This window comes from Anabrus simplex, chromosome 13 (genome assembly GCF_040414725.1).
Source record: "Anabrus simplex isolate iqAnaSimp1 chromosome 13, ASM4041472v1, whole genome shotgun sequence".
NCBI lineage: Eukaryota > Metazoa > Arthropoda > Insecta > Orthoptera > Tettigoniidae > Anabrus > Anabrus simplex.
In genome coordinates, this window is record NC_090277.1 from 87,000,272 (window position 1) to 87,024,682 (window position 24,411).

The window sequence follows — 24,411 nt, forward strand, 5'->3', positions numbered from 1 at the left end:
GTGTGAAAAAGGGGAAACCACGGAAAACATATTTGCCGACGGTGGGATTCGAACCCACTATCTCCCGAAAGCAAGATCACAGCTGCAAGAACCTAATCGCGCATCCAACTGGCTCAGTGAATAATTTCAGTTCAGTCAATTAAGAACTGTTGCGTCCATTGAGAATTGAATAACTACCACTGTCAAGTGACTTGTGACGCACCCTGTATACCGTCCATAATATCAGTAGGTTCCTGGTTCAGCCCCTGTGGTTGAGGGACACCCACGGAATCCCCTGCCTGTCGTAGAGGTCAATAAAAGGGGCGACCAACGGATGATACTTTTGGAACCATGAGATAATCTGTGACTAGTGTCATTACGCGATGAACACGATGAGTCGACTTTACCTGCAATTAGCACTACTACTTGTGCCGGGTTCTTCTCCCTCTTACAGCAATAATCACTACTACGTGAGGAACTCACACCACTACTGCCTCCAGTTGGGTCTGTGATTGGTGTCATTGGGGGAGGATCACTATGGGAGTAGTACCATTATATGAAGAACACCATGGCTCTGTGTTGCGTTTGGGTGGTGCCATAATGTGTGACATACCCTGGGCCTACATTACCTGTGATTAGTAGAGTTATGAGGGGCCGATGACCTGGATTATGGACCCCTCTGCACAACAAGTATCATTCGGGCATTGTGAATCGGATCCGCTAATTGTTTTGGATTCATGGACATTTTTTCATCATTGTTTTATATTTTAGTCAGTGGATACATTTTAATTATCGTTTCATTAGGGGACGATGACCTAGCTGTTAGGTCCCATTAAACAACAAACATCGTGCCAAATATAAGGTTCCTAGAAGAAAACCATAATTGTATTTGATCCATTGCAAATGTTAAAAACATTTCAGCCTTTTAGGTTTTTCTCAATCATAAAATTACCAGCGTTTCGCCCCAGTGTAGCAGTTATCATCAGTTGGAATTCTACACCTGGTGGCTAGTACGGTTGGCAGGCATTTATACAAGTGGAGGCACATGCTTCCCCTAGTGCACTGTCACTGCATTGTCCTACATAAGAGGCTTGCAGGGGTGTCTCAACGGCGCACTAGCCGCCAGCGTCTTGGAAGGGTGTAGCATTCCAACTGATGATAACTGATGCACTGGGGCGAAACGCTGTTAATTTCACGATTGAAAAAGCTTAAAGGGCTTAAATGATTTTAACAAACATCATCATTGGTTCCTGATTCTAGTAAATATATATATATATATTATTTCATTACTAAAGATCTGACTGAACCTGATAAGTACTTTATGATCTGGATCTCACATTTGATTTTCTTAATATTATCTTCGTTAAATTTAAATTATAATTTTGACAGATAAATGTAATTTAGTGGGTTCTGCTCTCCTCAGGTGTGGCAGGAATGTGATGACGTGCAGGACTACGTCACGGTGTATGACGGGTACACGACACGCGACCCGCTGCTCTTGAGGTTCTGTGGTGGTGGAGAGGCCGTGCCCGAGGCCGTGTCCAGTGGTCCAGAGTTGCTCGTCGAGTTCACCACCTCCCCTTTTGGCACCTTCCTGTACCCGGCGCCACTACACGCCCTGCACGGATTCCAGCTCGAAGTGGAGGTGAGATTGTACTGTGCGCAGTGTTACCAACTGTAGTTCATTTCCCAGCCCTTGTTGCAACTTGAGGAGAATGTCAAGTCCTATTGTCTTGTGCCATAAGCGGTATTGCCTAAAGAGTTCAATCTGTACATTGCTTTGCAGCATCTTTCCAGCCGGCTCTATTTTCCATCCTCCTCTTCAGTTCAGCATAGCTTTCACGCTTTAACAACTCCCGTTATTTGCTGAATATATTGGATACAGGATCTTTCTCGGTGTATCTTTCCTTTAGTCATTCCTGATAATATCGGAAGAGGGCGGATCCTTAAGCACTAAAAGCGGCAAAATGTGCATGCATTTATGGACTAAAAAACAGGAATATAAGCACTCAGATTCGCATCGAGAAATGTTATATAATGTGTGTGTGACACAGTTGTTGGCTTAAAATAACAAAGGTTTAGAAAATTCATACCGATCGATCATATTATCGATTCAATTCAGAATTCATTTCCATTCAGTTGGCAGTACTAACGGAACCGGAAGAGCTCCCTCCTTACTCCTCAAACCCGAACACAAATCTATCGCTAAAAAGTGCGCAGATAGTATACTAGACAACGCATCAACAACAGCTCTTTGTCTTTAGTTCCTCACTAAATCCTCCCTTTCTCTCGTATTCCAGGTCCGATTCGTGCCAGCGCAGTCGCCCACGTACGCCAAGAACAAGCGGTGCAGTTTCTGGATCCAAGGACCAGGCAAGGGCTCCCTGGAGACCCCGCGGCATTCGCTACCACGGAACACGTCGTGTCTCTACCACCTGCACGCGCCTCCTCGCCCCGAGCATCCCGTCACACCTCCTCCACCGCGACATCCACCGGCAGCCAAGCCACCACCTCGCTATCGAGTGTGGCTGTCCATTCTCAAGTTCCACGTGTCGTCCACCATCACCCCTCAGCTTCAAGAGGAAGAGGAATGTGCCTCGCAGCTGCGAGTCTGGGACGGAGCTCTCGCCTTGCCCGACAAGTGTAACGACATCTTCTGGTAAGTATGTGTCCAGCTTCTTCAGCATTCCAGCTACCGCTTCCGACAGTTCCAGGTTCGATTCCTCTCCAACTCGCTTGGTATGCCTTTCTATACATGAAAGTCAGATTCCACAGAAATACTACAGCCTGTTTCAAGGCATTCGATCAGGTCAGGGAATTGTCCCGGCTGCCGAAGCCAGTCGCACTCCTCTGGGCCAATGATTAATGACTGGCAGATGAAATGATATTGGGTAGTGTCACTTGAATGAGTGATGACAGTGAAAACCCGGAAAAATCCTGCCCCGCATCCGCTTTGTCCTGCACAAATCTGACATGGAGTAACCGGGATTTGAACCAAGGAACCCAGCGGTGAGCCACGAATCATTTTCGAGAAACACCTGTATAGAATCTGGAGTCGATACGTGTAGGATTCAGGAGGGAAATGATTCAGGGCCTGTTAAATTACCACGAATGAACTAATCACTTCTCTAGAGGATGATGAGATGAGGTCTGTTTGATACAAGAACCTGCTATATGTCTCTCAGTCATGACCATCCATCAATACTTCACATAACAACGTGCAAGATCACATCACCCATCTGTCGTCTAACACCCCTCTTTGATAATATGTCTCTTAGTCATGGTCATCCATCAATACTTCACATCACAGACTGCAAGATCACATAAAGCATCTGTACTGTAACGCCCCTCTTTAATAGTATGTCTCTTAGTCATGATCACCCATCAATACTTCACATCACAGGCTGCAAGATCACATAAAGCATCTGTAATCTAACGCACCTCTTTGATAATTTCTCAGTCATGGACATCCATCAATACTTCACATCACAGCCAGCAACATCACATCGACCATATGTACTCTAACGCCACTCTTTGATAATATGTTTCTGTCAAGGCCATCCATCAATACTTCACATCACAGCCTGCAAGATCACAAAAAGCATCTGTACTCTAACGCACCACTTTGATAATCTCTCAGTCAAGGCCATCCATCAATACTGCGCATCACAGCCTGCAAGATCACATAAAGGATCTGTACTCTAACGCTACTCTTTGATAAGATGTCTCTCAGTCAAGGCCATCCATCAATACTTCACATAACAGCCCGCACGGTTGCTAGGTAACATCACCTCACACATTTTGTATCGCTCATTTCGTGACGCAAATTTTCAGATGACCCCCAGTCATGAGACATATTTTTGTCTTAAGGAACATTGAATATGACTAATTTAACATCGTTTACTTAGAGCTCAATAAACTAATAAGAAATGGTGAACTAACGGAATATAAGAGCCCTTTTCAACAAAGATCAACAAATATGGTTTAATTTGATTTAATGGGTTATATTTTAGGCCGGCATATAGATAAGTAGAAGGCTCTTTTATCGAACAACCCTCATCCCGTCACACTCTAGATAACTGATAATTTCATTCGAGGTAGTTTCTTAGGCCCTGAATCGTACACTTGTCTACTCCAACATCTATTCAGGTGTTGCTCAAAAACGGTTCGTTACATGCAAATAAATTACTCGTTATTAACTTGAATTTCATTTATAGAAAGACTTATTTATGATCATTTGATCCTCCCAAAGGGAAATTTGACACAGTTTTTCCTTTTCCATGAGAGGTACTGGATTCTTATTCTTCCTGGCCTCTTTGGTACTTGCAGTGGATTTTGCGCCAGTTTACGATCTGATTCCCTTCTTGACGTTAACCCTAAGTGAAGGGATGTATTCCCTGTACAGTTTTCCCACCTCGGAAATCTAACCCACACCCCTCTAAATCGAAGATAGAACGATGACAATCCATTCAAGAAACTGGGCAGATATCAACATTATATCAAGTATTAAACTAGCATAGTCGATTGAAATCTAGAATTAAGAGGCTAAAGTTTTAAGAAAAAATTAAGGTAAATATTTGTTTGGTTTCCAGATTTTCAATATTTTTAAATTTATACGAATCAACATCTGTATCATCTGATGGTCAAGCAAGCACCAACTTTTGGTGATGAGACAAAGTCTCTCATAGTGCATTGGCACTGCCGGTGGCTACAATTAGCCTACGCACTGTATGCACTAGCCATGCGTCTTGGTAGGTGTGCTAGGTACCAACTGATCAGCCCAGCCTAGCATACGGGGACGAAACGCATGAATGAATTAGCTGGAAAATTTATAATGTCCAATAACGGACCATTTATATTGGTATTATAAATTTATTCACTCGGAACAAATATTTCAGATCAACATCTATATCATATAATACTTCCTTCCCATGCACTGGATCCTACACCTCTCGACTCTAAATTCCATACAGATAATTCACGGCACGTTAAAAATACATTGGAAGAAACAAATTTCATGTTAAACCCATACTGTCACTTATATAAGCGTCATATATCTTTTAGTGAAAAGCTGATGATGTCCCGAATGTGGACGAAACTTGTATATTTTGCCTTGAAATGAATAAAATAACTTTTGCATTGTGAAGGTGGAACTGATCACTAAAGATTTGTAACGCTTGAAAATATATCTTGAATACACTACTAAACTCTTGCCATTTTTTGGGGGGAAAATTAAGCCAATTTAACAACTGTTGAATTCTCTAGCGATTTCTGGAGATCACAATCCTTCTCAATGCAGCCATTCCAGAAATATTTACATTTCAAGCATGGCATAAAAAAACGTAACGTTTAGTCCAATGTTACAAATTTTTTAATTAAAATTAAGTACTTCTCAATTGATTTTCGTAATCAATATTAATTTACTTTCATCACAAAGGTACAAATTCCTTAAATTTGTCAGATTAGAATAGTTAGAATTTGTTTCCATCGACATATAAGGGGCGATCAAAAAGTTTCCGTTCGGCGGCCGTACAGTCCTGACTCGGGATGCCAATCAGGCAAAATCGCCGAGAGCATCGAGGCACTCATCCCACCGACACACCAGGTTGAAGATCCCCGTGTCCTGCTGCACCTCCTCGTCCGGCAGGAAACGTGCACTTGTTGTTGTCTATAATGGATAAAACTGACCTGCCTTATACATTTTTCTAACTCCGAATCCCTTACCTCTAATGGGATAATGAATTTTATTGAAGTATACTGGTAATGTGTTGAACTTGTAAAAGTGTTCCCTTAAAGCCTCTTGTGAAGACAGTGTGCTATGTATGTAGCTGGCACGCAGGACCGTGTCTATTCTTCCAGCGAGCAAGACAGGGATAAGGTCCGTTTCCCGGCAGGGAGTGTGCTGCCAGGCGCCAAGATCAACCCGGGCAACGCCTCCCTCCTGGCGCGATACTGCAAGGACCAAGTTCCGAGATCCTGTGATCACTCTCTCCTGAGCAACAGCACTCGGGTGCCAAGACCGTGCTCCCTGGTGGAGAGCTTCCTCAGCACTGGGGAGAGCCTAACACTGGAGCTGAGGCTGTCGGAGTCAACAGCACTCAGGTAGGTGCCGCTAGGGTGCTCCGTACAATTAATTAGAGTAAAAAAATGTAAAACGTAGACTTTCACGTAATTGTGTATTGGGAACTTAAGACATGTTAATTATACATAATCTGACACATTTCTATCTTACCACTAATATCTCCTTCAGAACGAGGACACTTAAACTTATCAACGGCAGTTTTCACTTGATGGTAACTAGACTTAAGATAATGAACACAAAAATCTTCGGACCCATACATTTTCTCCTTTGCAAGGTAAATCACAGAATCTGGGATATGTTTTGGGTGGCTTACAAGACGAGAGAGCGCCTCCCCTCTTAGTAGCCTCTTACCACATGCATGGTGAACATCACCCCTTGGGGAGATAAAATGATCCGATAAACTGAAAGAAAAATGAGTGTATCCACAAAAAGTTAATGAATTGTAAAAAAAAAGAAAGACATTCTAGACCTCGTGAATATAATACTGATCAAATCATTTCTTCTTCTTTTCGAGCTTGGTCACCTAAGGATCACTGAAAGCAGTGGCGTCTGCAAAAAAGGTTTTTTAAATATAAAACATCCTAGCCCCACTACACTCTCTAAATTCAACATTACCATTTTATAAGGCTGCGTTTTTACATGGAAAGGTCTACCTGAGAAAGACCTTTCAAGAATATTTTCAACGACACACTCGCACATACTTCCAAATTGATATTCACAGCAGTGACGACACCATCATAACTTAATCTATAGTAGATTTTAAACTTACAGTTTCATCCGGGGACTATTTATTTTTTATTTAAAAAGCCTAATCTAAACTAATCAGCAAAATTTAACTGGTATCTTATCGTCGTTGAAGTTTTATAGTTTCACTCGCATACTGAGTGGACGTGCATCAACGACAAATGAGGGAAAATATTTGTCACGACGTATAACACACGTTATATTAATGAAGAATGCCACAGTACTCGCGAAACCTTCACCTATAACCCATGAGTAACTCTACAAAAATTCACTATATACCACCATCACAGACAATCTGTGTTCATGCTGGGCAACCTAAATATTTTTCTGAGGCTATCGGAACACACACCCTACACGTGCCATCAATGAATTGCTCGAAAAGACTGTATACATGCCAAAACCCAAGACTCAAAATATATTCTTCTATATTACAAGTGATTTCATATACTGGCTCTATTCTTATTAGCAAGACGATGTGCAAGTGGCTATACTGTTAAGATGTTGATATTTTTCTTGCAGTCTCTAGTATGTGGCGCTGAAGACTTCGAGTGTCAAGTATTAAAACTAACACCCCTTACCTAAGCTGGTTAGCCTGTCGCCGTAAATTGCTGTCGGGGGAGGGGCCACAGCTTCGCCTCGAGAAAGCTTCAAGTGCATGCGTCACCCAAGCGGCCTTAAGTTTCGCTGGGGGCAAGGAAACCTAGCTCGCTGGAGAAGCTGAACTGCGGATTGTCGAGACAGCTTAGATGTTCATATTTTTTTAAACATTATAAAAAGCGTTCTAAGGAATAGTTAGAAAATTTTAACACAAAGTACTTTACCCCAGCAGCGCTGGGATAGATGGGGTTCAATGCACACAACTGACGGAAAGTAACCCTGTGCATTCATCCTTCCTTTACTTCCAATAGTTCTTCATCTCTTCACTTTGCTCTTTCCTCCTCTGTCGTGTCCAGATGTTATTACCATTCCTCTCCTTCTCGTCGAAATCCTTGAAATGTTCTATCAATCTTCTAAAAGTTATTTTGTCTTCTATTGTATCGTCTGCTATTCCAAATTCTGTCATGTCTCTTTTTACTCCTTCGATCCACAGTTTGCCATTCATGCTCTCACAAACATGTTGAAACACTCGTTATGCCAATCTGCTGTTATCCATAACCCAGTATGTGAGCAAAAAATTGAATTCTCCTCTTTCTGATCGTGTCTGACTTCCTTTCATTTTCTTCCTCCTTGTACAGATCTTTATTCCTCCGTTTACAATGGTCCCCACATTTTCCTCAATATTCTCCATTCCTTTATCACTGCCCCTCCTATTTCATCTGTTTTCATAGGGAACATGGATTCTGTTGCAAACTGACCCTCTGGTTTGATTACTGTGTTGCAGTGTTTAACGTTAGTTTTCCTTGAGGGATTCTTCAATTTGTACGTATATTTAATCAGTTGCTGTTCTAGTTTCAATTCTTCTTCCTGTTTGCCCAATATTATTATCGCCACTTATTACGCCATCGTAGGATCATGTAAAATAATCCACTGCAACCATTTACATTTCTTTTCTGCTTCCTTTCTTTGCATTCCAGAAATTCTTCATTATTTCACTGTGTTTATCTACTCTCTTCTGTCCGAATAGTATTCCGTTCCTTCCTTTCTACTGTAAACCCTTAAAATTTTCTATCTGCAGTCGCTTAAGTGCGGCCAGTATCCAGTATTCGGGAGATAGTAGATTCGAACCCCACTGTCGGCAGCCCTGAAAATGGTTTTCCGTGGTTTCCCATTTTCACACCAGGCAAATGCGACGTAAAACAACTAGGAAAAAATGTGTATCAGTCTCGTAAAAGTTGTTCTGTTATGAATTATATCCGCTGTTATTCCCATCTCTGCCATCTTATTCTTGTAAACATGATTAAACATTTTTTGTATGTCTGGCATTATTCATCCTCATTATGTGACCAAAAAACTCCTCTTCCTTATTTTCTCAGCCATTCTTTCAGTTTCTATATTTTTGTAGAGATCTTCATTCTCCCTGTGTCTGAACTCCCCACATTTTCAGTCATCAAGGGGCCGCAAATTGTTCTTAGAATTTTTTCTAGTTCTTTTATATGTCCTGTTTTCATGAAGAACATCCAGTCTGTATTATTATTATTATTATTATTATTATTATTATTATTATTATTATTATTATTATTATTATTATTATCCCTGGGGTGTAGAGATACTGTCCCTGTCTCTTATTTCCTAGCCTATGGGTTCATTTTTCGACCAGTTCAAGAATTTTAATTCTAGACTGAGGAGAAGAACGGGGTTCACTTGATAAAAGATTTCCTCAAGCTATTAGTTACAGGAAGAAATCGCACAGTATGAAGATGGCGCTACTGACCGAGTGTACATAGGCAAACACCAGTTGTCATGGTTACAAAAGTGTCCGGAAATTGATGACGTTAATTCTGTAATAATCCATGTTAATGCAGTGAAGTAATATATCTTAAAATTCCACCGCATTCTTTCATATTGTAATTCAGAGTCCGACACCACACTCCGCTGATGCCGCACTGTATTTTTTTAAACTCTCTCTCCATGCCCATTCGTAGCACAGAATATGCTGACCTCACTCTCTGAGTTGAAGCTGCATTGCTACATTAAGACACCTACCATACACTGGATGCAACATGTGCATACAGAACTGTGGAATGGGTGGCCTACTCTGGTACGTTATGGGGGCTCTCGTTAAGATACACATGAAATTCAAATGAGGTGCTTGAGGCAAGGCTCTTGCTGCCCCACTGTGCTCATTATCCCCTACCTCGTCCCCTCAGGTGTTTGATCCTCAACGAAATAATGCCGGGCTTGCACAACGCTGTCAGCTGGTGACGTAAATTTCAAAGAGATCTAACAACCTGGACAGCCAAACATTTTTTCAGATCAATATGTATGTGTTGCATCTAGTGCATGGGCTGGAGTTGGAAGTCCTTTGGTGCAGAAAACGTCTATCGTTTTGTTTCAGTACTGGGTGCCTCCGTCAAAATCCATGTGTCCCAAGAAATGAATACCAGACTTCCATAAGTAATTCCAAAACTATACAAGTAAGTAAATATACAGGTTGTACCCATCACGATGTTACAAACTCTCAGGGATGATTGGTGACGGCAAATGGATCGATCTGAGATAAGGAACTATATTCCGGAAACGATCGAGTTAAAAAACAAAATTCTATTCATTTAAGTCCGTTTGCCTGCACAAGTTTCAAAAGCTGCTTCATTTACAACATATTTTCGAAATGGCGTCCCCCTGCGTCAATGTAGGCGGGGCATCGTTGCACAAGGTTCTGTCGTACCCGTTCGAATGTCCCCGATGTCGTATGTACAGCGTCGCAGGCAGTGAGAATTCTTCCCAAGAGATGCTCTTCAGTCTCGACAGGTGTCTCATACACAAGGCTATTCACATGGCTTCACAAGAAGAAATCAAGTGGGGTGAGATCTGGTGAACGCATGGGCCACGAAACAGGACAGGCGTCGGTTAAGAACGGGTGGACGTTACACAACTCTGATTATTAATACCCTTTGACTCTAAGGATTACGGTTCCTTATCTCAAATAAATCCATTTGCTGCCCTCCATCATCTCTGAAAGTCTGTAACATCATCGCGGATACACCCTGTATAATAATTGACTTGAACATAGCAAGGTACAAAGGGTCTACACAAGTAGCTTTCGAGATTAGATGAATCAATAGTGACAATTGCATGCACTCGCCATTTTGTGCTGAAACCGGAGCTCTAAATGTGCGGTAAAATTAGTTAGTATAACTGGGGACCGCCACGTGACGGCAAGTACTGTGAAGTGTCGTTCGTTTCGTCTACATTAGCTGTATCGATATATGTATTAATATTCTCACACATACATCATCTCCTGGATGCAGCGCTTTCATACAGGAATGCAGAATGGGTGGCCTACTATTAAAAGTTATAGGGGCTCTCGTTAAATCATTCATGAAGTTCAAATGAGGTGATTCAAAGGCTCCTGCTGTTCTTGTAGAACGAAACATGTCATTATTTGTTTAATAATATGACTTTTTCCAGCTATTTTATAGTGTTCTATGCGTTAAAATTAGTGATCTCGACAGAATGAAAAGACTTTAAAGTTACATTGGTGTGGATAAAACACGTTTGGAGAAATTGCTAGTTATTGTTCTTATTTTTTAACGATTTAAAGTACTTCTAGAGGGCGTTAAACACTTTGAACGGGAAACATGCAAAAATTTCTAAGTGGACTAAAGTTTTGAATGTTGGTTCCCTCAAATATTCTAATATTATTCGTACGTAATGGCGAGGGAGTTCATGAGCAATGTGTTCCACTTTGCAGGCCAGTCTTGTTTCGCGCGCTCTACGAGTTTGTGGACCTTCACCAGGACGGCGAGCCGATGGGGACAGGGCCTTGCTCCAGAAGATTCGTCAGCAGATCGCAGAGCCCTATTGCGGAGGCGCCGCTCAAGTTCCACTCCCCTCGTGATGTCTTCCTGTTCGGCCGAGGTGGTGCCACCAACCTCAGGTAAAATCCAGACCACTACCGTCTTAACGCTGGAAAGCAATTAGACTCGTAGAAATGTAATTTTGAGAAATTATTATTTTTATTATTACTGTTGTTGTTTTAACAAATACATCGTAATTTGGAAATATCCGGGTGGGAATGGTCAAGAAGTGGGATAATAAAGTAAAGTTGAAACATAATTACACAACAACAACACCTACTATTACGACTATTACTACTACAACAACAAGAGTACAACAATCAGTTCAATGGTAGGAAAATATTACAAGAAATACTACTAGTTTAACATTCTAAATTGTGATGCTGTATTCATAGATGCTACGAAAGAACAAATTAGAAGATACAAAGGAGCATGAATTCCTGCATCAGATTTATATTTTCGTTACGCTACGACACCCGTGTTGGTGTACAGACTGCTGCGTGAACTTCCCAGTATTTGACATCAAACTTTACGTACCTTTCCTCTTTTCACCAGCATAATACACGCTCTCTTACTACACTCGCCATTCCCTTTAGCAGGTCAGCTGCCTATAATCGCTCATATATTGCGACAGGAACTACAGTAGATTGTGGAACTCTGTTCCAAATAACATCCGCAGCAGTAACTTACTAGAGTCTTTCAAGTCTTCCCACAGAAAGTAACTCTTAGATCATTTCTCGATAAGTACCAACTGTGTTAAACCTCGAACAATTCAAAATTGTTATCAAGAGATGTTTAGGCATTTGTAGGCTAGAATGCAAACTTCATGAAGCGAGAAACAAGTATACACTAGCCCACAGAAGAGTTCTGTTAAGAGATTGTTATGCTAATTATTGCCCGAGTATCATATGAAGCGCCATCTGGCGGTCATTGTGTGTACTTTGTTTTGGCGTCGATAAAACCCCATGTCATGCCAATCATGTCAATTATTACCTCTCTGCCTCCAATATTGTGTGTGAAGTATTGCCTCGTCGAATGTTAACGAACTTTTGGTTCACCCTGTACATTATTTGAGAACTGCTATTTTTAGTTTTGAATCCCTCTAAAAATAGAATATAACTACACGTTATTCATTTTCTTTATAATTACAATTTGGTTAGCTCTTTCAAAAATGATACATTTCTTGGGCTGGTCCTTGAGATTAAATAAGGCTCTATTTTGTTTGAAGCTGTGTGTACCGGTTCGAGGCGCAGCGAGGCGAGAGAGTGAAGCTAACCCTGAGGAACTTGTTGACTGGCGGACGGCGCTGTACCACTGTGACCCAGCCAGACCTGGGCCGGCTGGCGTGCAGACCTGGAGTGAACGCCACAGGGATAGCCTCTCTCAGACTGTTGGAGATACCGTGGCTGGACGCTCCACCGCTAGCCAGGGACTGCCTCTGCTCTCAGGACGTCCTACCTTTCACCTTCGTCTCCACGGCACACGTGGTCGAGCTGCGCTTCCACGTGGCCAACATGAACGCCACGGACGACTTCAACCGACTGGCCTTTGAAGGCACCTGGGAGTTCATCAGGACTCCCATATGCTCCAGGAAACAGCGGCTGACAGGGCCCAGTGGTGAGATACGATTCCGGTCGCCCAGCAGAACTCCGGAGGAGGTAAGTCACGCACAACATAAAATAAAAAGAAGTCTTCGATTTCAAACACTGTGCAGAGACCGTGAATTTCTCACATTCAGGTCACCTTAGGACCTCGGTAATTAGATATCGAATGCTAGTGTGTAAGAAAATAGTGTGTATGTAGTGTAGAATTTGAACGATACGAGGCTGGCACATTTGAGTCAGGTTCCCTTTACATTCTTCCTCGAAATCCTTCCATTCTCAAAACCTTATTTTTTTTCAAAATCCCTCTTTCGATAGCTTCCTCTTATTTCATTTCATTCTGAACCTTTCTTAAACTTTTGCTCCCAACTTCCTGTTCACTTTTTCTCTCAAAGTTAATTGAATATCTGTTTTGTCAATCTGTTACCATCCATTCTATAGATATGCCAAAAAATAACCATCTCCTTTTTCTTATTTTTATGTTATATATTATGTGTTCTGGTATATTGCCTTATTATTTTTCTATTTTCCAATTTTTCAATAAAGCCTTTTCTATTTGGAGGCAGACACTTCATGGTACACAAGGTCTCCGGACGGATGATGATGTGTAGTGTTTCAACTTCAAATTTCGTGCCCGGCATCGCTCGTTGTAGGTGCAATCAGTGTGTGTGTGTGTGGCACTGAGGGTTTGTGCAATGAGTCTTCGCGTTCTGTTCTCTAGTCCTAGTTCCTCGAGAATTTTACAAAGGAATTGACTGCCCAATTCTAAAATTAACAAAGGTAACTACCACATTGCGGCATCAAAATTTGCAGTAGTCTAGAACTATTTTGAGGTTTAGGATCTGTTCAGCATGCCCCTCTTGACTGCTCAGTTGGCTAGTAAGGATTGTCGTCTAGCCCGCTCTTCCGTAATACAGTGAGTGTAACGTAACTTCTAGGGGTTCTAACAGGCCAGGTCCCTAGGCCAATTATTATCCAAGTCTCATAGCAGAATTGTTGTCCGGGCTAGCGTATACTTGTTATCCATGCCAGTAAGTTTGCAATCTAACCTATAAAATGCTAAAAATCCTTCCTCTAATTTATATTATTATTATTATTATCATATATATTATTTCAGTGGTATAGATCCCTTTTGCAGTGCTCACAAGTAACCAATCGTGACAAATGAACATTCAAAAGAAAGGTAATGGACATTAGCAGTGACGAATTGCACTCGCATTTCATAAATACTGACAATTTCTTAACAAAATGAGTTTAGAAAAATTGTACGAAGTGTGCGATTTGCAAATACTGTTGCTGTGGGAAAATACGCGCCATCGTTGCTGTCTACTTCACAGTTTGGCCGCTGGGATGCCTGTTTTATGTCATTATAATGTGCTGTAATTATCAGTTAAGAAAAGAATGATAGAAAAACCAAAAATTACTTCCGGAACATTCGTCAGTATAATAATGCACTTGCATTTGCTTCCGTTCAAGTGATTACCATAAATGTTTAAAAAAATCAATGATTACATTGTACTGATTTGTGTGTTCCTAGGTTCACCAGAGGGCTACTCCATCACATACTTCATGAACATGCTAGATTTCTCACACGTGTCCCCTAATTATTATTATTATTATTATTATTATTATTATTATTATTATTATTATTATTATTATTATTATTATTATTATTATTATTTTCGTTATTTCCTCGTTATGCTCATTCAAAGAGCGCGTTTTAACTTGCGCGTTGACCTGATGGTTTTCGCTTTCTTATCCTTCCAAAATCTCTTCATGAATGTACTGTCCTGCATCTTGCGTTCTATGGACCACTTCCTACCAGTTTTCTTCATAGGTTTCTCCACGAATTTGTGCTTGGCTACTATTGTACCAAGGATTCCACGAGCTTCTATGATGTCGTCCATAATATTGGAGTTCCGTCTTAGTTTCTTCTAGGCAGTTTATTTTGACCTCCTTTAAGTTGATCGCCTTAAACAATATTTCGGTGAGTCTATCGCTGTCCATTTTATAGACATGGCCATAGAATTTTAGACGTCTCTTACGTACGGCATCAGTTAACCTGTCAGTTAACGAGTAGAGGTGCACTGTCCTCCTCTTAATACACATTCCATTTTCTCTCGTGAGATCATACATTTTCAGGACAATTTTTCTTTCTTGCTTATCAATTTCTATAATTTTAAAGTGACCTCCAAGGGATATGGTTTCTGGAGCGTATAAAGCTTGAGGAAAAATAACTGTCTTCTAATGTCGTAATTTTGCATTACGCGATATGGACTTTCTTGTTGTAGTAATTCCATGTTGGTCTGTACAGCTTATGGAGATGAGTGGCTCTTTCTATGTTGGCCCTACTGTCTAGTCCCGATGGTAGTATGATTTCTCCAAGGGATGTGAAGGAGGACAGCTGTGAAATTGTGCAGATTTTCCATATACTCTGTTTTTTCGTCCAGTATCTGGAGGCCTGACTTAGATGATATATTGTGTAATTATTGTTGTTAAACAGCATATTAGAATAAGGAAGAGAAATGAAATTGTCGTCATAACAAAGGGAAGGATAACATATATGTTGAGTGAAAAACTCCCAAAGTCTCGCAAACTTAATGCTTCTCTGTAAGGAAAGACCAAGAGTTAACCAAGAGGGGATGGACAGGAAGTAGAAAGGGACGAAAGACTTGCAAAAGTAAGTCGAAGCAACGAAAGAACAACGGAAATATAAGATGGATAAATAGACTCCCATAAAACTAGAGAAAATAAATTGTCTTATGCGAGCTTAAGAGAGGAAGAAATATGTCACCGTACTTGACCTTAGAGCAAGTTGCTCTTAGAGACCAGGAGAAAACGGCAAGACGCAAAGAGTACATTGTTCACTGATCTTTCACTCCTCATATTCTTTGCGGAGGAGTTAAAACAATTCTGGTGTAAACCTTCGAAGTTCTGTACTTTGATACTAAAAAGCCAGATCCTTCTAAAAATTGACAGAACCCTCTCAACTTCTTTGCAAACACAGAAGGAGGAGTTGCATCTTATTAATTTGAATGTGGACCCAGCAGTATTAATAACATATTGTAAGAAGTTTCTCTTCTTCTCCTCGACGTAGCGCGTTAATCGGGCCAAGGAACAGAGAAAGAGAACAAACAAAAAAGTGAGATAGTGTTACAAAAATAGTAATCATCTTGCGGTCTGCGTTTCCTCCAACCCAGTGCTAGCCTGCAGCTCGTTCTCTAATTAGCAAACCTCTGGAAGGGAATCTCAGTGAAAAGAAGAGCACATTTCTCTGCATTTAATTAGCATCTCGCTTGGCGAAATGAGGGGATGGGGTGAGAAGAAAACAATATTCATTGTATTTCTTGTCCATTTTCCTTAGCCGTATTCTGAAATAAATTTGATATCTTTCAAGGGAAATGTGCAAAGCAGAGATAAGGTACTTTGAAATACTACAGTATAGTAGACAAGATTTGTCTGATTTCTTAATGCCCAATTAAGGAGCACCTTTGAACTTATTTGTCAGTGTGTTTATCCTTTTTCCTTCTCTTCTTTTCTCTTCTCTTCTCTTCTCTTCTCTTCGTCTATTCGATAAGATTGTTCCCTTTTTCCGTTCTTCCGTCCATCCTCTATCTTCTTGTTCAGGTTTTTCAGCATTCTTTATGATAGTTCTGAATTTTGTTTTATCTTGAATTATTTCTTCGTTAATATAATTTCTTACTAATATTTGTTTGTTTCTACTAGCCAATTGTTCTGGTATTTCAGGCACAGTGCTAGCTTTAGATTATTCTTTGTTAGCCTATCCTTACCGATTCCCTTTTGGAGATGGTAAAATAATAATAGGTTTTCCCCATTGTATCTGCGAATTTTTCTCTCCATTTTTGCATTTCTATGATTCTTCTGGGAATTTTTCTCTAGTTTCTCCTTTGCCGACAACTATCTGAGTTTCTAAGCTTTAAGTCTTTCTGGCTTGACGACTGTGTTGATGTGTCCTAATTTTGCGTGTCGTGGTATAGATAATCTGTTGTATCTGCTCCACATCCCCGCCTCTGCGGTGTAGCGGTTAGTGTGAATAGCTGCCATACAGCCTCGGGAGGTCAACTGAGTAGAAGGGTTTCGATTCCTACCGCAGCAATCCTCGAAGTTGATTTCCGTGGTTTCCCACTTATTCTGCAATCAAATGGCGGGATTGTAGCCAACCCAAGATCACGGCCGCTTCCTTCCTTCTTCCTTGAAGATCGCTCCCGATCTTCCCATCACCCACAAAGTCCCTGTTCAGCATAGCAAGTGAAGCCGCCAGGACAAAGTACTGGTAGTCTTCCCCAGTTGTGTCTCCGACCAAATGTCTCACACACCAGGGCACTGCTCTTGTGGTGGTAGGGGTGGGATCCGTCGCTGAGTCCGAGGGTGAAACCAATCATGGAGGGTAAACAGATGAATTAAATAAATGACATACTTACACCATCATTATAGATCGTGTCCGGTTCCATGGCTAAATGGTTAACGTGCTGGCCTGTGATCACAGAAGTCCCGGGTTCGATTCCCGGAAGGGTCGGGAATTTTAACCATCATTGGTTAATTCCGCTGGCACGTGGGCTGGGTGTACGTGTCGTCTTCATCATCATTTCATCTGCTCATCACGACGCCAAGGGGGGTCCATTCAAAATATCTGCAACTGGCGAGCCGAACATATGCTTGGACACTAAAATCCATACGCATTTCATTTCATTATTGAGCGTTATCCCTTTCAGCATTCAGTCTGCAAGCTGCTGTGAATTTACTAAACGTCTCCACAATCCTATATTTGCAACTAGTACTGTGGCCTCATTTAGTTCTATACCTCTTATCTTTAAATCGTTAGAAACTGAGTCGTCTTGGTCTCCCTCTACTTATCTTTTACTCCATAACAGAATCCATCATTCACCTAAGTAAACTATTCTCCTCCATTCGCCTCACATGACCTCACCATCTAAAACGGTTTTAATAGTAATCCGCTCCACGTGGCTTTATTTAAAAAATCCTAACGTCTCCCACGTACAGAACCTGTGTAACTATAGAGGTCTGTAGATCTCATTTTAATCCAAATTCCATTTTCTTGTTTGGGGCCGAATTTTTTCTAAGAATTTTACGTTCTTGTTTTTCAATATCTGCAATTTTAGAATGACCTCCTAAAGTTAATGTTTCTGATGCATGTAGAGCTTTCGGTAGGATAACTGCTTTATAATGCTTCACTTTAACATTACATGACATAACTCGTTTATTGTAATGATCCCATATTATTATTATTATTATTATTATTATTATTATTATTATTATTATTATTATTATTATTATTATTATTATGGCACCTTGGCTGAATGGTTTAATTTATCTCAAGGTCTGACTGAGTTTCATTCATTGAAAGATATATTTATGATCGTTTGATTTCTGTCAACTTTTTTATCTTTAGTGTATGGGCAAGGATAGCATCTCTTCTTCTCACACTAACGAAGTCACACAGTTCTAAGGAACACTATCACTTGCACAGTCCGCCAAGATACTAATCATTTTGATGGCATGAGGCCTACGGTGAGACCAGGTGTAATTCTTTCAAAGTCAACACGTTGGGCGCCAACTTTTTTTCTCTGTGAACCGACACATTACTCTGTGTCCGCCGAGGCTTGGCAGGAAGTCCAAAAGTAGTTACTGGTGACCCCTGTCGTGCGCTACGTCTTAAGATGAGATCTATTTTTAAAATGCACAAACGCCCAGTCAGCGAGAGTGGGGAATTAACTAATGCAATTTGAAATCCCCGACTCGGACAAGAATCGGACCCTGGTAACCTTGTATCATTTAGTCATGGAGCCGGACTAAAAAATGTCAATTCTTGTCACGAGGTGGTGCAGCACATTCCCCAATGGAGGTGAGCTCCATGCACCTGTTCAGCCCCATACCTGCAAACCTCATAATTTCTGGGACTACTGCGAATCGATTCCAGGAACACAATGAGAGCAATACTCCGATGGGCACCCAACATGCAGAAAGGAAAAACTTTACCAGTGTCCTTTCATTTGGTAGATTTTTGAAACAGTTGCAGGATTCCCAGGAACTTTCTGCTGCAGTTAAGGGTTAACAGCAGTGTAAGATTAATTTGGACCTTACTGGTCCCTCCGGTGGGTGCGTACTATAGAATAAAACCGACCGTATCCCCTGCCTGTCGTAAGAGGCGATTAAAAGGGTCTCCAGGGGCTATTAACTTGGAAGCGTGGGTTGGCGTCCACGCACCTGAGTCCTGGCATTGCTTCCACTTACTTGTGTCAGGCTCCTCACTTTCGTCTGTCCTGTCCGAGCTCCCTTGGTCAACTCTTATTCTTTTCCGGCCCCGACGATCCTAGGGATTCTTCCATTTTCACGCCCTTCATGGCTCTTGTCTTTCTTTGGCTGCCACCTTCCAGGTCTTTTCTCTGATTAGTATTAATAGAGAATCGTTGCCTAGTTGTACCTTCTCTTACAACAAATATCACCACCACCACCTTATTCGTCGTTCCAAAGGGAAAAAGAAGACAATAATCCATGGCCAGAAAATATTCCCCGTGATGATGTTAAAGCGGGGGAACAAAACCCAATAAAACCCAGCGAGCGATTTTTTTCTAAGTGTGACGTTAGCTATTGATTGTCTTGCTTCATGCTATATTGCTGTCACACATCCCCCGCCCCCCACACCCTCAAACACACACACACACACCGATAATCAATGCGAGATGACAGTCCTGGTCCACTCCAACTTCCTAACTACTCTTTTTTTACGGCCTACATCATACGAAGTCTCGTGATCTTCCCTTTCGTCAGTAAGCTAGTGTCGCTGGCGCTTCACCAATGTTACTATGGGTCGAATCTCGGCCATTGTACGTGAGATATTTGAAAGGAATATCCATGTCCCTGTGCTTCTGTAAAACTGGGGGTCCAGTGACTGTGAGTTAGAATGCAATCTGACTGAGGCGAGCAGCAAATGTAGTCCAACCGCACAACGGTCCTGTTATGAGAGTTGCATAAATGTTAGGGGCACGGCCTATTAGAACACCTGGAATTTATGTTACTCTAGGAACATTTCGGAACAGTCATTGTTTTCTCAGTCGTACACTTTGTACACTGCCCATCATTCTGACGTCAATGAGGGAGGGTATCTGAATGACTTGCTGTTCAATGCCATGACGCACCAGCCGCGAAGTACCATGGCCTACCAAGCGACCCCTACTCAGCCCGAAGGCCTGCAGATTGCGAGGTGTCGTGTGGTCTGCATGATGTATTCTCTCGGACGTTATTCTTGGCTTTCTAGGCCGGAGACGCTATCTCACCATCAGACAGCTACTCAATTGTACTCACATAGGCGGAGTAGACCTCGAATCAGCCCCCAGATCGACGTAAAAATCCTTGACCTGGCCGAGAATCGAACACGGGGTCTTCGGGTAAGAAGCAGGCACGCTATCCCAACACCGCGGGGCCGGCGATCTCTACTCCAGCAAAGTGTAAACCTGTCTCAGCTCATTTCAGGGTCAGGAATTCTGTCTTCCTTCTATCCATCCTAATTTCTAGTGTTTCTCTCCATTCTTCCAAACTTTTCTCTGCAAGTTCTTTTGCCTCTGCACACAGAACCAAATCATCAGGATTCATGAACCATACAGACTACTTACTGACTCCCTCTATTAACACGTTATGTTAATTACACAAAATAAAGCACGCAACTTGTGCGGCTGAAAATGTTACATTAGAGTAAATTAAGCACCTCTTCATCTTCTTCTTCTTGTGCTATCTGCTCTCAGGAGATCGTTTCCAATCACAGAGATTCTTACCTTAGTCAGGTGACGAGCTGACTGATAGTTCTATGTGCACGACAAGAAGCTATTACGAGCGCTAGCCCATAATGTTATAAGATAGCGCAAGCCTGGATCTGTGTACAAGCATGCACAGAAATTAAAATATTCTGTTACATATTGCTTTCTTCTTTTTTCGATATACGTCATTTAAGGACCACGGAAAGAAATCCTGCGCATTCATCTTGACTCTTCTCTCCCTGAATCCAATGTTTCTTCATCCCTTCACTTTGATTTTTCCTCCTCTCTTGTGCTCAGATGCTATTACCTTTCCTCTTCTCGTTATCCTGGAAACCCTTGAATGTCTTCTGAAAGTTCTTCTGTATTGTATTATATCGTCTGTTATTTAAATCTCTCTCGTGTCACGGATCCTACTCGTGCTTTTGTAAAAATGGTTGAACACTCGTTTTGTCAATCTGTTATCCATTCTCAATATGTCACCAAAAAATGTAATTCTCCTCTTTTTGATCGTGTCTGACGTCCTTTCATCTTCGTCCTTGTATAGATTTTCCTGAATAACTTCCTTTATTTTTCTCTATCTGTTCTATTTCACCGGTTTTCATAGCGAACATGCATTCTATGGCAAACAGACCCTCTGATTTGATTACTGCGTTGTAGAGATCAGAAGTAGTATTGAGATTTCCAGATCCTCTTTCCAAAAGATGAGATCATTCTTTTGTGATCATAATCTAAACCTCAAAAGCTGCTGAGACGTTCCGTCTAGTCAACACTTCTTTATGGAGTAGAGACTTGGACTGTTAATGCTTCCTCCATGAACAAATTAGAGGCGTTCGAAATTTGGTTACATAGGAGAATGTTCAGAATATCCTCAACAGATTTTGTAGCCAATAATGAAGTGTTAAAGAGAGCGAGAGCTGAGGGTGAGCTCGTAAACATAATCAAAGCCAGGAAGACAGCTAATTTAGGCCGTTTTCTATGAGGTAGAAAGTGCAGGCTTCTACATCTCATGTTACAAGGAAATATAGAAGACACGCGAGGAGCTGATAGACCACCAAAACATCAAATAATGGACTTGCATCAAGAACATCGAACAATTCAAGTTAGGTAAAGAAAGGAGTGCTTTATCCAGGTTCATCACAAACTTCTGAGGGCCGCATACGGCGCTTAAAAAGAAGAACTGCTTGATTTTAGTTTTCCTCGAGAGATTATTTTATTTTAGGTATATTTAGGGAGTTGGTATTTTATATGTAACTGCTACTAGGGACATTCCTCTGTGCATACTGCTTTCATTGTTGTTGGAGTGTAGAGTGGCCCTCATTTGTTTGTAATTTGTGTTGGTATCAGAGCGTGGTTATCAGAAAGTTGTGTATCACTTTGCAGGTGAACTGTGAGAATCACCCGTGGATGATAGAGCCCGCACCAGGGCGCTATCTTTACGTGAAGCTGCGCGGCATATCCCTGAAACAGCAGGTTCCAGCGGCACCATCGCTGGGTGAAGAGGCCAACAGCACCAACCTGGTGGTGCCAGTGGAACAGGAGTGCAGCACTCGGAACAGGATCTCGGTACACTCGGGAGGATCTGTCCACGTGGTGATCTGTCCCCAGCCGCCGTCCGCTCAGCTGCACCACGTGGTCGAGATCTTCTCCGAGGGCTGGGTCATCAGCAGCACCAAGCTGGTACACCAGCCGGTCTGGCCCTTGACGGACACCCTCACTGAGGAGCAGAGGCTGGCCGACCAGGCCAGGAGCGTCGTCGTCGAGTTCCTCGCCAGGGAAAGTGGCACGTACTCCTTAACGTGGCTCGAATTGGCGAGAAGGTAAGTAAATACCAGTGGTGTCTGCAAGAAATGATGCACAACTCTGCCATGATTAACGAAACGTGGCCTCATAAGTCCGGGTGATAACCAAAGTCCGGATTTCTAGGCAGTAACAGGTTAGAATGTAAACTTACTGTAGCGAGTAACAAGTATACAGTACCTGCACAATGGTCATGCTATGAGCCTTGAATAAACATAAGGGGGTATGGCCCATCAGGTCCCCTCCAATTTATGTTACTCTCGCTACATTACGGAAGAACGGGCTCGTCGACATTTCACAATAACCAGATTAGTTTGCATTCTAACCTATTGCTGCCTTAAAATCCTGAGTCTAGAGATAACCTAACACAGTGAAATGTTGATATGAAGTTCTCTATTCATCTCTGAATATGCTTCGATACACATCAGCATAGTCTCATAAGTAGGGCTCAGATGTTTATGACATGTCATATATATTTTGTTTAAATTATGTCCATGAAAAAAAAACACTAGTTAAGTATGATTTTACACACGGTGACTACAACTATGCAAGTTACACGGGTCATACACAGTCAAATTTTGACTCTCTTCGCATTTTTGTCATTTTCCGGTAATTTTTCATATTATGGTCATATTTCTCCGTGAATTTTCGTGTTTTGTCATATTTTAATTTCTTTATTCCATTTTCGCATATCTGCTTCCAGTCATCTCTTAATTCTTATCTGTAATTTCTTACAATTATCTTTATTAGAAATATATATGTATGTGAATTAGGAGGGTAAGCTCTATAGAAGGAGGCAGGTGCGCATAAAACGACAGGAAGGTGAGCGCCTCAATTGAACTCTAATGATTTAACATCCTGCAATGCCGAGCGTCTTTTTCCCGTTACAAGTCAATGTTGCGTGAAAATAGAAGATCGTTGCTATTTGAAAATTTATAATATATTTAACTTGCTAATTGTAATTATTTCTGATCGACCATCAAAATGTGCCATTTATTTCATTCTGTGCAGAGTCGAGAATTACCTTTTGGAATGAGTAATTAAATAAATTCAAAATACAATAAAAAAATTAATATTATTACTTGCTTTTATTGAATGTTCTAGATTTTAAAGGTATTTTTTCAATATAATGTTAATTTAAACAGCGGCAAAATTCTGAAAATTTCGAAACTGTGACCAAAAAATTCTTGTCATATTTATTGTCATTTTATTTATTATCGTTCCGGCCATCTATGGACCACGTTTTACAGTCTTTACGTTATTTTTCACCAGTCCTGACTTCACATTCTGCCAGTACTTCTTCATCCTTGCACTGACTTCTTTCTTCTGTTCTTCTGTGTAGGTTCTCTTCTTCTTCTTCTTCACAAGTTCTTCCCCAGTCTCCTGGAACCCCTTGAACTCCTTCACTTTTTGTCTAAATTTGTTTCTGTCCAGTACGTCCTCTTTTTCTACTCCTATCCTGGCCAGGTCGGTCCTTACTTCCCGAAACCATTTTGGTTCCGTCTTCCTAAGGCTGCAGAAGCTGAAAATCCTTTTTGTCAGTCGGTTGGTGTCTATTCTCTGTAGATGTCCATAAAATTGAAGCCTTCGCTTTTTCATCAATACGACGACTTCCTCTGTCTTCTGGTATAGTTCTTTGTTGGGTCTAAGTCTCCTCTCCCCACCTTTCATTTTCGGGCCCAAGATCTTCCGGAGCATTTTCCTCTCTTTCTTTCTGATGTTCTCTAGATCTCCCTTTCCAATCATGTCCAATGTTTCTGCTGAGTATAAGCATTCCGGTCTGATGACTGTGTCCAGATGTCTTAATTTGGCTCCATATGACAAAGCTTTCTTGTTGTAGGTGCCTCTAGTGAGCTGACACGCTGTTTCCATTTTTCTCGCTCGTTCTATCAGAGCTAGCTTCTCTGATCCATTCTCTTGAACTATTTCTCGAAGATACTTCAAGCTCTTTACTCTTT

At 41.3% G+C, this 24,411-nt stretch overlaps 1 protein-coding gene across 1 annotated transcript in view; it reads left to right on the forward strand.

The window, feature by feature from the left end:
* Positions 1-24,411, forward strand: part of LOC136885033 (uncharacterized) — a 189,709-nt gene that overhangs the window by 163,773 nt on the left and 1,525 nt on the right. The window contains exons 6-11 of the mRNA XM_068230065.1: positions 1,403-1,624; positions 2,280-2,638; positions 5,839-6,081; positions 11,157-11,342; positions 12,491-12,920; positions 22,037-22,473. Coding sequence (XP_068086166.1) covers positions 1,403-1,624; positions 2,280-2,638; positions 5,839-6,081; positions 11,157-11,342; positions 12,491-12,920; positions 22,037-22,473 — 1,877 coding nt within the window. The remainder of the gene's footprint in view (positions 1-1,402; positions 1,625-2,279; positions 2,639-5,838; positions 6,082-11,156; positions 11,343-12,490; positions 12,921-22,036; positions 22,474-24,411) is intronic.